Here is a 13,017-nt window from a genome sequence, read left to right as displayed (position 1 = left end):
AACATTTCTTTTAAAATTCAGCAATTCTTCAATACAAATTGATGAACAGACATTCACAAACAGAGACATGGTAAATTACCATCCGATGCCAGCAATTCTCCAAACAGAGATGACCATAAACAAAATAGAGGAACAGCTATCACTAGAATTGGTGAAAGAACTACATTTAAACAACACCAAGACTTTGCAATTACTGAAAACAACATCCCATACCGCTGACTTCCTAATAATTTTCATAATAATCATCGGACTCGTAACAATAGCGAGCCGCTTCTGGATTAAACGGGTCAGAACTCTGCAAATCAACAAAACAGATTCTGAAAACAAGAGCAACGACCGCATCGAGCGTGGACACTCGATTTTAAAGGTGGAGGAGTTAACTACAAACGAATTCGCTAACGAATTGTGACGTCCTGTCGTCCACGGGTAGTCAGCGGGACGTCCAGGGTCTGTGCAGATATATTTATTTGGTTCAGGCGTGGTTGCTGTAAGAGATTGTTCCCCGATCCGTTTGACCCCAGGGAGAACTCGAGAGGGAAATACAGTAAAGAGTAAGAGTACGGTTTATTGACGGAATGTTACAGGGAGGTAAATTGATCAGGATTTCGGCTGCGCTGGTGGACCAAAGGATGGCGCGGGCGACGGGAAAGATCGGGTCCGTGAATCCCGAGTGACGGTGGACGTAGGCTTCTCGCGTCTGGGTGGGTCTTCTCGCGTCTGGATGCCGTCGGCTGCAGCTTGTGCCTGGGGAAGAGGGAGAAGAGAGAGGTTGGCTCCGCTCGGGGTGGCGGGTGGTTGTTGTTGGCCGCGTAGGTCCGGATGCCGTCCGTCGCGTGGGTTCGCCAGTCGGCTCGGAGAGTGGAAGTGGGACTCGAAAGTCTGCCAGGAGAAGTGTGGTTTGGGACTCGAAAGTCTGCCCGGAGAAGTGTGGTTTGGGACTCGAAAGTCTGCCAGGAGAAGTTGTTGTTTGGGACTCGAAAGTCTGCCAGGAGAAGTGTGGTTTGGGACTCGAAAGTCTGCCAGAGAAGGGTGGTTTGGGACTCGAAAGTCTGCCCGGAGAAGTGTGGTTTGGGACTCGAAAGTCTGCCAGAGAAGGGTGGTTTGGGACTCGAAAGTCTGCCAGGAGAAGTTGTTGTTCGGGACTCGAAAGTCTGCCAGGAGAAGTGTGGATTGGGACTCGAAAGTCTGCCCGGAGAAGTGTGGTTTGGGACCCGAAAGTCTGCCAGGAGAAGTTGTTGTTTGGGACTCGAAAGTCTGCCAGGAGAAGTGTGGTTTGGGACTCGAAAGTCTGCCGGAGAAGTTGTTGTTCGGGACTCGAAAGTCTGCCAGGAGAAGTGTGGTTTGGGACTCGAAAGTCTGCCGGAGAAGTGCGGTTTGGGACCCGAAAGTCAGCAGCGGTGGCCCCTAAAGTCGGCAGAGGTGGACCCTAAAGTCAGCAGAGAGTTGGACCCTAAAGTCGGCAGAGGTGGACCCTAAAGTCAGCAGGGGTGGACCCTAAAGTCGGCAGAGATTTGGACCCTAAAGTCAGCAGAGAGTTGGACCCTAAAGTCGGCAGAGGTGGACCCTAAAGTCAGCAGAGGTGGACCCTAAAGTCGGCAGAGGTTTGGACCCTAAAGTCAGCAGAGAGTTGGACCCTAAAGTCGGCAGAGGTGGACCCTAAAGTCAGCAGAGGTGGACCCTAAAGTCGGCAGAGATTTGGACCCTAAAGTCAGCAGAGAGTTGGACCCTAAAGTCAGCAGAGAGTTGGACCCTAAAGTCAGCAGAGAGTTGGACCCTAAAGTCGGCAGAGGTGGACCCTAAAGTCGGCAGAGATTTGGACCCTAAAGTCAGCAGAGAGTTGGACCCTAAAGTCGGCAGAGATGGACCCTAAAGTCGGCAACGATTTGGACTCGAAAGTCAGCAAGGTGGAGGGAGGGGGGTTAGCGGGGAGGACTACGACTAACTACTTTGTATTGGGTGGAACCTGGATTTACCTGGTTCCCGAAAAGTGACTTGGCTGCTTGGGTGATTACGATCGCAATCAGCGGCTGAGTGACTTCTCCAGTGCCGTGGTGCGCTTTATATAGGGCTTGGCGAGGCCCTAGTGTGGCCAGCTCCCTGGCCGGGTTTTGCCTCCGTTAGTGTGCCCTGTCGTCGTGCAGCCAGTGTGACCGTTCGCAGCCCGTGCGCACGCGCGCGCTTTTGATTCAAAGTCGAGTGCATCTTTCCTTTTCTCTCTTTCCGAGTTTGTTTTATTTACGTCTTTCGTATCTCAGTTCTTTTGTGTTTACTTCATACTATTTTGGTTTCTTTTATTCCATCCTTGTGGCTACTTCAGTTTCTTTTTTCTTGTTTTACATTTCTTTGATTTTCTTATTGACTATATATTTCTTTGAGTTTCTTACTGGCTATTTATTCTTATTCTGTGCGCGCAGCGTCACACCCCCCCCCCGTTTGGGAAGTGGCGGCGAATTGTGACGTGGTTGCCTCTGTTTGAGACAATCCGCCAGACGTTGCTTCCGTCCTGCTCCAACCATTTCTTCTGCTTCGCCATCCGCTTCGTTGCCAGCTTCTGCCTGATCTTTGCCATTGCTGCATCTGATATACGGTCGGCACGATCCACCCGTACTCATTCCTCTCCTCCGAGTGGATCTCCAGTACGTCCCGGTCCGGTGACCTGGTCTGCCGTCTGGCTCCCGGCGCCGCCTCGTGTCCGTCGCTCCCTTGCCTTGGCTGACTCGGCCCTGCTGGTTCCTGATCGTTGCGCTGTGGGCACTCTGGTTGCCCTTCTGCTGCTGCGTGCTTTTGTAGGACTCGGAATTGATTGGCGGGTGCCATCGCCCATCCGGTCAATTGTTGTTGTTGCTGCTGCTGCGCACCGCTGCATCCAGGTCCCTCCGTGTGTCTCTGCTCCTTGGGGATGTGGGCGACCCTGCTCTTCCCCTGGCGGACGGGTGCCGTCGGCGGCCCAGCGAGCGGTTCGCCCCCACTCTCCGGCGCCTGCGCGTTCTTGCTGCCCATCCTGGTTGGTGCCGTCCGCTTCCTTACTGTCCCCGGTGCCACGCTCGGGTCGATTAGCTGCGTTCGTGGCGCCCCGCGTGCCGCCTTGTCGAGGTTCTTCCTGAACTTTTCCGCGCTTGCCTGAAAGCGATGCATCGTCTCTGCTGTTCTTGTTCAGGAACTGCTGCACTTCCTCTTCTGACGGTTCTCCTGCCTTCTCTGCCATCGTATCCTTTTCCTCCCTTGTCGGTGTTCCGTCCATGGCCGATACCAGGTCCAACTCTAGGTTGCCGCACCTCAGCATGCTGTTCGCTCCTGCCAGAAAGTCCATACCTAATAGTATTCCTCCAGACACGTTCTTCAGAATCATGAACGTTACCGTGAACGCTCTTCCTCCGAAGCTAACCTTTGCTGTGAAGTTCCCTATGGCCCTTTGTCGGGCTCCGTTGGCGAGTGTGATCTCCTCTCGTGTACCCCACCATCTTCCGTGGTCCCTTAGATCCTGGTACATGTTTTTGCTGATCGCACTTCTTGATGCCCCCGTATCGACCACTCCGCGTGCCGTTCCTCTCCCGATTCCGATCCGTGCTATGATCTGAAACCCGTCACAGCTTAGGTCGTCCTCTATAGCTGGATTTCTTGTCGCCTGAGCCGCCAGCTTCATCTGCTCAGGCCTCTGTCGTTTCCCGATCCAGATCTGCAGCATTCTGTTGTCCGGGTGCCGTTTCTCCCGCAGACCCAACAGAACAATCTTGGCGGATTCGTGCATGTTCTCGCTGCGTGCCCGGTTCCTCCGCAGCGCATGCATATGTCCGGGCTGAGCTGGTATGGCTGTTGGAGTTGTTGTGTGAGGTTTTCTGCCGCCTTGATCTCCTCCACTTCCTCCGCCAGCCTGAGGAACTCTGTCAGGGTGTTGAACCCCGTTCTCCGCGTATACAGCTTTATTTTGCTTCTGCAGTTCTTGTACACCCGGTCGAGTTTCTCCTCCTCCGTTAGTTTTGTGAACCGCATCAGTTTCCTCAGACTCATCGCGTACTCTCTTACTGGCTCTGTTTCCCGCTGTTTCAGTTGCACTATCTGGATCTCCAGTTGTTCTCCGTATCTCGGAGGTAGGAAATGTTCCAGCAGTTCTGATGTCAGTTGCTGCCATGTTGCTATCCTGGCCGGTGCGGTGTTCCACCAGTCGTACGCGATCCCCTCCAGTATAAATGGCATGGTCTGTATTAGCTGGTCCTTCTGTATCCCGTACCCATCTGCCCATTGTTCCATCTTGCTCAGGAACTCCAGCGGGTTCGTTGTTCCTTGGTACCGGATGCCCCAACCTCTTACTCGGTCCACAATATCTGTCTCCATTCTCCGTTCTCCTTTCCTTTCTTTGACCTCCTCCATTTTAGCCGTAACCGTTCCTCGGTGGTCGGTTTTCTGTTCTCCTTCTTTAACAGCTCTGACCCTTGCCGCTGCACTCGTTGTTGGTCGTTCCTCGGTGCTCCACTCTTCTCCGCTTGTCACCACGATTGCCGGTGTTGAGCTTCTAGCCGGACTTTTCTCCTTCCTGTGCTTTTCCGCAAGCTCCGTGAGTTTCAGTACCGTTGCCTCCGTGTGATCCGTTCTCTTAGCGAAAGTCGCTAGTAACCGCCTTAGATCCTCGCTCTTTCCTGCGGTGTCTAGCCCAAATTCTTCCGCGTACTCCGTTAGCTCACTCTTTGATGCAAGGTATACCCAGCTCGACATTACTCCCACGGTATCGGATCTTTTACTTACAACCACTTCAACCTGTTCGGGCGCCAATCTGTGACGTCCTGTCGTCCACGGGTAGTCAGCGGGACGTCCAGGGTCTGTGCAGATATATTTATTTGGTTCAGGCGTGGTTGCTGTAAGAGATTGTTCCCCGATCCGTTTGCCCCCCAGGGAGAACTCGAGAGGGAAATACAGTAAAGAGTAAGAGTACGGTTTATTGACGGAATGTTACAGGGAGGTAAATTGATCAGGATTTCGGCTGCGCTGGTGGACCAAAGGATGGCTCGGGCGACGGGAAAGATCGGGTCCGTGAATCCCGGGTGACGGTGGACGTAGGCTTCTCGCGTCTGGGTGGGTCTTCTCGCGTCTGGATGCCGTCGGCTGCAGCTTGTGCCTGGGGAAGAGGGAGAAGAGAGAGGTTGGCTCCGCTCGGGGTGGCGGGTGGTTGTTGTTGGCCGCGTAGGTCCGGATGCCGTCCGTCGCGTGGGTTCGCCAGTCGGCTCGGAGAGTGGAAGTGGGACTCGAAAGTCTGCCAGGAGAAGTGTGGTTTGGGACTCGAAAGTCTGCCCGGAGAAGTGTGGTTTGGGACTCGAAAGTCTGCCAGGAGAAGTTGTTGTTTGGGACTCGAAAGTCTGCCAGGAGAAGTGTGGTTTGGGACTCGAAAGTCTGCCAGAGAAGGGTGGTTTAGGACTCGAAAGTCTGCCCGGAGAAGTGTGGTTTGGGACTCGAAAGTCTGCCAGAGAAGGGTGGTTTGGGACTCGAAAGTCTGCCAGGAGAAGTTGTTGTTCGGGACTCGAAAGTCTGCCAGGAGAAGTGTGGATTGGGACTCGAAAGTCTGCCCGGAGAAGTGTGGTTTGGGACCCGAAAGTCTGCCAGGAGAAGTTGTTGTTTGGGACTCGAAAGTCTGCCAGGAGAAGTGTGGTTTGGGACTCGAAAGTCTGCCGGAGAAGTTGTTGTTCGGGACTCGAAAGTCTGCCAGGAGAAGTGTGGTTTGGGACTCGAAAGTCTGCCGGAGAAGTGCGGTTTGGGACCCGAAAGTCAGCAGCGGTGGCCCCTAAAGTCGGCAGAGGTGGACCCTAAAGTCAGCAGAGAGTTGGACCCTAAAGTCGGCAGAGGTGGACCCTAAAGTCAGCAGGGGTGGACCCTAAAGTCGGCAGAGATTTGGACCCTAAAGTCAGCAGAGAGTTGGACCCTAAAGTCGGCAGAGGTGGACCCTAAAGTCAGCAGAGGTGGACCCTAAAGTCGGCAGAGGTTTGGACCCTAAAGTCAGCAGAGAGTTGGACCCTAAAGTCGGCAGAGGTGGACCCTAAAGTCAGCAGAGGTGGACCCTAAAGTCGGCAGAGATTTGGACCCTAAAGTCAGCAGAGAGTTGGACCCTAAAGTCAGCAGAGAGTTGGACCCTAAAGTCAGCAGAGAGTTGGACCCTAAAGTCGGCAGAGGTGGACCCTAAAGTCGGCAGAGATTTGGACCCTAAAGTCAGCAGAGAGTTGGACCCTAAAGTCGGCAGAGATGGACCCTAAAGTCGGCAACGATTTGGACTCGAAAGTCAGCAAGGTGGAGGGAGGGGGGTTAGCGGGGAGGACTACGACTAACTACTATGTATTGGGTGGAACCTGGATTTACCTGGTTCCCGAAAAGTGACTTGGCTGCTTGGGTGATTACGATCGCAATCAGCGGCTGAGTGACTTCTCCAGTGCCGTGGTGCGCTTTATATAGGGCTTGGCGAGGCCCTAGTGTGGCCAGCTCCCTGGCCGGGTTTTGCCTCCGTTAGTGTGCCCTGTCGTCGTGCAGCCAGTGTGACCGTTCGCAGCCCGTGCGCGCGCGCGCGCTTTTGATTCAAAGTCGAGTGCATCTTTCCTTTTCTCTCTTTCCGAGTTTGTTTTATTTACGTCTTTCGTATCTCAGTTCTTTTGTGTTTACTTCATACTATTTTGGTTTCTTTTATTCCATCCTTGTGGCTACTTCAGTTTCTTTTTTCTTGTTTTACATTTCTTTGATTTTCTTATTGACTATATATTTCTTTGAGTTTCTTACTGGCTATTTATTCTTATTCTGTGCGCGCAGCGTCACACCCCCCCCCCGTTTGGGAAGTGGCGGCGAATTGTGACGTGGTTGCCTCTGTTTGAGACAATCCGCCAGACGTTGCTTCCGTCCTGCTCCAACCATTTCTTCTGCTTCGCCATCCGCTTCGTTGCCAGCTTCTGCCTGATCTTTGCCATTGCTGCATCTGATATACGGTCGGCACGATCCACCCGTACTCATTCCTCTCCTCCGAGTGGATCTCCAGTACGTCCCGGTCCGGTGACCTGGTCTGCCGTCTGGCTCCCGGCGTCGCCTCGTGTCCGTCGCTCCCTTGCCTTGGCTGACTCGGCCCTGCTGGGTCCTGATCGTTGCGCTGTGGGCACTCTGGTTGCCCTTCTGCTGCTGCGTGCTTTTGTAGGACTCGGAATTGATTGGCGGGTGCCATCGCCCATCCGGTCAATTGTTGTTGTTGCTGCTGCTGCGCACCGCTGCATCCAGGTCCCTCCGTGTGTCTCTGCTCCTTGGGGATGTGGGCGACCCTGCCCTTCCCCTGGCGGACGGGTGCCGTCGGCGGCCCAGCGAGCGGTTCGCCCCCACTCTCCGGCGCCTGCGCGTTCTTGCTGCCCATCCTGGTTGGTGCCGTCCGCTTCCTTACTGTCCCCGGTGCCACGCTCGGGTCGATTAGCTGCGTTCGTGGCGCCCCGCGTGCCGCCTTGTCGAGGTTCTTCCTGAACTTTTCCGCGCTTGCCTGAAAGCGATGCATCGTCTCTGCTGTTCTTGTTCAGGAACTGCTGCACTTCCTCTTCTGACGGTTCTCCTGCCTTCTCTGCCATCGTATCCTTTTCCTCCCTTGTCGGTGTTCCGTCCATGGCCGATACCAGGTCCAACTCTAGGTTGCCGCACCTCAGCATGCTGTTCGCTCCTGCCAGAAAGTCCATACCTAATAGTATTCCTCCAGACACGTTCTTCAGAATCATGAACGTTACCGTGAACGCTCTTCCTCCGAAGCTAACCTTTGCTGTGAAGTTCCCTATGGCCCTTTGTCGGGCTCCGTTGGCGAGTGTGATCTCCTCTCGTGTACCCCACCATCTTCCGTGGTCCCTTAGATCCTGGTACATGTTTTTGCTGATCGCACTTCTTGATGCCCCCGTATCGACCACTCCGCGTGCCGTTCCTCTCCCGATTCCGATCCGTGCTATGATCTGAAACCCGTCACAGCTTAGGTCGTCCTCTATAGCTGGATTTCTTGTCGCCTGAGCCGCCAGCTTCATCTGCTCAGGCCTCTGTCGTTTCCCGATCCAGATCTGCAGCATTCTGTTGTCCGGGTGCCGTTTCTCCCGCAGACCCAACAGAACAATCTTGGCGGATTCGTGCATGTTCTCGCTGCGTGCCCGGTTCCTCCGCAGCGCATGCATATGTCCGGGCTGAGCTGGTATGGCTGTTGGAGTTGTTGTGTGAGGTTTTCTGCCGCCTTGATCTCCTCCACTTCCTCCGCCAGCCTGAGGAACTCTGTCAGGGTGTTGAACCCCGTTCTCCGCGTATACAGCTTTATTTTGCTTCTGCAGTTCTTGTACACCCGGTCGAGTTTCTCCTCCTCCGTTAGTTTTGTGAACCGCATCAGTTTCCTCAGACTCATCGCGTACTCTCTTACTGGCTCTGTTTCCCGCTGTTTCAGTTGCACTATCTGGATCTCCAGTTGTTCTCCGTATCTCGGAGGTAGGAAATGTTCCAGCAGTTCTGATGTCAGTTGCTGCCATGTTGCTATCCTGGCCGGTGCGGTGTTCCACCAGTCGTACGCGATCCCCTCCAGTATAAATGGCATGGTCTGTATTAGCTGGTCCTTCTGTATCCCGTACCCATCTGCCCATTGTTCCATCTTGCTCAGGAACTCCAGCGGGTTCGTTGTTCCTTGGTACCGGATGCCCCAACCTCTTACTCGGTCCACAATATCTGTCTCCATTCTCCGTTCTCCTTTCCTTTCTTTGACCTCCTCCATTTTAGCCGTAACCGTTCCTCGGTGGTCGGTTTTCTGTTCTCCTTCTTTAACAGCTCTGACCCTTGCCGCTGCACTCGTTGTTGGTCGTTCCTCGGTGCTCCACTCTTCTCCGCTTGTCACCACGATTGCCGGTGTTGAGCTTCTAGCCGGACTTTTCTCCTTCCTGTGCTTTTCCGCAAGCTCCGTGAGTTTCAGTACCGTTGCCTCCGTGTGATCCGTTCTCTTAGCGAAAGTCGCTAGTAACCGCCTTAGATCCTCGCTCTTTCCTGCGGTGTCTAGCCCAAATTCTTCCGCGTACTCCGTTAGCTCACTCTTTGATGCAAGGTATACCCAGCTCGACATTACTCCCACGGTATCGGATCTTTTACTTACAACCACTTCAACCTGTTCGGGCGCCAATCTGTGACGTCCTGTCGTCCACGGGTAGTCAGCGGGACGTCCAGGGTTGGTGCAGATATATTTATTTGGTTCAGGCGTGGTTGCTGTAAGAGATTGTTCCCCGATCCGTTTGCCCCCAGGGAGAACTCGAGAGGGAAATACAGTAAAGAGTAAGAGTACGGTTTATTGACGGAATGTTACAGGGAGGTAAATTGATCAGGATTTCGGCTGCGCTGGTGGACCAAAGGATGGCTCGGGCGACGGGAAAGATCGGGTCCGTGAATCCCGGGTGACGGTGGACGTAGGCTTCTCGCGTCTGGGTGGGTCTTCTCGCGTCTGGATGCCGTCGGCTGCAGCTTGTGCCTGGGGAAGAGGGAGAAGAGAGGTTGGCTCCGCTCGGGGTGGCGGGTGGTTGTTGTTGGCCGCGTAGGTCCGGATGCCGTCCGTCGCGTGGGTTCGCCAGTCGGCTCGGAGAGTGGAAGTGGGAGTCGAAAGTCTGCCAGGAGAAGTGTGGTTTGGGACTCGAAAGTCTGCCCGGAGAAGTGTGGTTTGGGACTCGAAAGTCTGCCAGGAGAAGTGTGGTTTGGGACTCGAAAGTCTGCCCGGAGAAGTGTGGTTTGGGACCCGAAAGTCTGCCAGGAGAAGTTGTTGTTTGGGACTCGAAAGTCTGCCAAGAGAAGTGTGGTTTGGGACTCGAAAGTCTGCCGGAGAAGTTGTTGTTCGGGACTCGAAAGTCTGCCAGGAGAAGTGTGGTTTGGGACTCGAAAGTCTGCCGGAGAAGTGCGGTTTGGGACCCGAAAGTCAGCAGCGGTGGCCCCTAAAGTCGGCAGAGGTGGACCCTAAAGTCAGCAGAGAGTTGGACCCTAAAGTCGGCAGAGGTGGACCCTAAAGTCAGCAGGGGTGGACCCTAAAGTCGGCAGAGATTTGGACCCTAAAGTCAGCAGAGAGTTGGACCCTAAAGTCGGCAGAGGTGGACCCTAAAGTCAGCAGAGGTGGACCCTAAAGTCAGCAGAGGTGGACCCTAAAGTCAGCAGAGGTGGACCCTAAAGTCGGCAGAGATTTGGACCCTAAAGTCAGCAGAGAGTTGGACCCTAAAGTCAGCAGAGAGTTGGACCCTAAAGTCAGCAGAGAGTTGGACCCTAAAGTCGGCAGAGGTGGACCCTAAAGTCAGCAGAGGTGGACCCTAAAGTCGGCAGAGATTTGGACCCTAAAGTCAGCAGAGAGTTGGACCCTAAAGTCGGCAGAGATGAACCCTAAAGTCGGCAACGACTTGGACTCGAAAGTCAGCAAGGAGGAGGGAGGGGGGTTAGCGGGGAGGACTACGACTAACTACTATGATTTCTTTGATTTTCTTATTGACTATATATTTCTTTGAGTTTCTTACTGGCTATTTATTCTAATTCTGTGCGCGCAGCGTCACAGAATTCACAAATGAAGTTGACACGCGCATCCGGCCTTGCACAAGCCAATAAAAGTGCAAGGGCAACTTCCCGGCTTAGGTCGATAGCACCCAGTAAGTGCTGACCGCAGCGTCTGCCCCACTTCCCGGTGCAGCAAAGACAAGTGCAAAGCTCCGACGTCGGCAGAGGCAGCGACTAAGTTAGGGGTATAAATACACCATAAATTGTAAACCAAATTTAGTTCGATTATTTTGTTCAATAAAACCGGACCAAGTGTCCGAAGTAATATATTTTTTTAAATAAACTACCCGTGAGTTTATAACTTATATGCAGTTGTTATGTATTGCAATTCATTGTGATTGGTTATGCCTGTTGTATCTTTAACCTTGCAAGTCGGCATGAAGCCGCCTGCTTGAATGATATTGGCTCCAAAGGAAGTCTTGCGTATGTATTCAAGCATGTGTTGAAGAAAATGGCTGGAGTCTGGATGACTTCCATCGAACAATGGTTTCAGTGACTGTGGTGGTGTATGTAATTTGACTTTTCCAGTTGCGCAGCACAATCCAGCCGTTTCTCTTTTGAACTTGGAATCGGTACATCTTGGTGATGTCAGCATTAAAAGCATACTTAAAAAATCGCCATTTTAGATCGGACTGTAGTACAGGCCCCGCATGAACGATATCATTGAGGCCGTTCCCGTTTGATGAGGGATTGGAAGCGTTGAACACGACGCGAACCTTCGTCGTGGTGCTATCTGGTTTGAAGACAGCGTGATGAGGCACATAAGAACGGCTGGAGTCGTTCAGAGAGACTTGTCTTAGGTCTTATGACCTAAATCTAAATACTCTTGAATGACTGAGTCGTACTGCTCCTTCAATGCAAGATCTTTGTTCAATCGAATTTCGTTCCTTAGGAACTGAGCCAGTGCGATGGGTCTGGAATGTCCCAGCTTAATGTTGTTCATCTTTTTAAAGGGCAACGAAACAACATACCTCCCATCCTCGTTTCGTTTGGTAGATTGGATAAAGTTCTCCCCGCAAACCGAGGATTCCTTTACCAGCTTCACTGGAACATCCTCCACCTCCCCAAAATTTTGTGAGGATGCTGTCTCGTTTGGACTCGGTGACTGCTAATCGGGCTGAAAAGGAACAGATTCAGCTTGTGGGACTCGTTGCAATAGGACCGCAAAGAATCCACCCGAACATGGTCTCTTGACCAAGGATTGTTCCACAAATATTGGAATGGGAGTCGCTGAGAACGATCGATGGCAGGATATCGGCCCCAATAAGCACGTCAATCTGCGAGCTCTGGTAGAAATCTGGATCTGCTAGTTGCAAAGGTGGAAGATCCTTCAGTGAATCCTCTGGTAGAGTGTAGGATGCGAGATTCCCGGCTAGTTGTGGTAAAAAATATGCAAAGGTTTCAATTTGGATATGGATATGGATGGGTGAACCTATATTAAGTTGACATCGCTTACGGGGCTGAGCTGCAACAGAAAGGTTGACTCCTAAAACTTGAGCTTGGATGGACTCATAAGGCAACTTAATCAGGTTGAAAAACCGTTCTGAGATAAAGGTTGCCTCGGAACCTGAGTCAATGAGTTACCGTGCTGAGTATTTGATGCCCAAATGGCAAACTCCTATTAACGCCGTACTCAGGAGGGCATAGTGACATAAGTCCGCCGCCACAATTTCGCCCAGTACATTTGGTCCGTCAAGTTATGGCGTTTTTTTCCGGCGATCTTAACGCCGTACTCAGGAGGGCATAGTGACATAAGTCCGCCGCCACAATTTCGCCCAGTACATTTGGTCCGTCAAGTTAAGGCGTTTTTTTCCGGCGATCTTATGACGCCGAGAAGCGTCATAAGACCGCGCGAAATTATGTTGCTTTAAAATTATTTGTGGCGGACTTATGTCGCTTCAAAGCGCTATAAATTCGACACAGAAAAAACGAAATAATTTCGACAGCCGCGATCTTATGTCGCCGAAAAGCGTCATAAGTTCGCGCGAAATTATGGCGTTTAAAAATTATTTGCGGCGGACTTATGACGCTTCAAAGCGACGTTAGTTCGCCACAGAAAAAACGACTTAATTTCGCCAGCCGCGATCTTATGTCGCCGAAAAGCGTCGTATATGTATACATACATATATTCATACATTTATTACATTTATTTGTACATTATAAATATGTACACACATGTAAAAATACAAAAAAAAAACACACACAATTTTAGTTTTCTGGCCGATTTTTATATGAAAACACTGCTATGTAAACATTGTATTATGAAAATTTTTTTTTTGATTTAAAGTTTTTTTATATGTACACTAGTAAGCCAGGCGAACTCCGTTACGCCACCTTCGGCAAATTATCCGTTTAATTGAAGTGTTCTTTGGAAAACCACAGTTTTTGTGATGTATTGTGGTTAATGGAATTATCTAGGGACCAAATAGCCCCTGGGATGTTAAAATCACCAAGAACTACTAACTAAGTGGTCCCTATCCGAAA

The 13,017-nt window shown here is 51.9% G+C and overlaps 2 protein-coding genes across 2 annotated transcripts in view; one reads left to right on the top strand and one right to left on the bottom strand.

Annotated features, from left to right (window-relative positions):
• Window positions 1-13,017, top strand: part of LOC138928268 (piezo-type mechanosensitive ion channel component-like) — a 569,725-nt gene that overhangs the window by 518,506 nt on the left and 38,202 nt on the right. The window lies entirely within an intron of this gene.
• On the bottom strand, window positions 579-6,507 carry LOC138928283 (uncharacterized). Its single transcript, XM_070284960.1, has 3 exons — window positions 6,340-6,507; window positions 2,603-3,143; window positions 579-879 (listed from the first exon to the last, which is right to left on the bottom strand). The coding sequence occupies exons 2-3, from the start codon at window positions 3,133-3,135 to the stop codon at window positions 579-581; spliced, it is 834 nt and encodes a 277-aa protein (XP_070141061.1). The 5' UTR covers window positions 3,136-3,143; window positions 6,340-6,507.

Source organism: Drosophila kikkawai, chromosome 3L (genome assembly GCF_030179895.1).
Source record: "Drosophila kikkawai strain 14028-0561.14 chromosome 3L, DkikHiC1v2, whole genome shotgun sequence".
Lineage (NCBI taxonomy): Eukaryota > Metazoa > Arthropoda > Insecta > Diptera > Drosophilidae > Drosophila > Drosophila kikkawai.
This window is presented reverse-complemented; position numbering and strand designations above follow the sequence as displayed.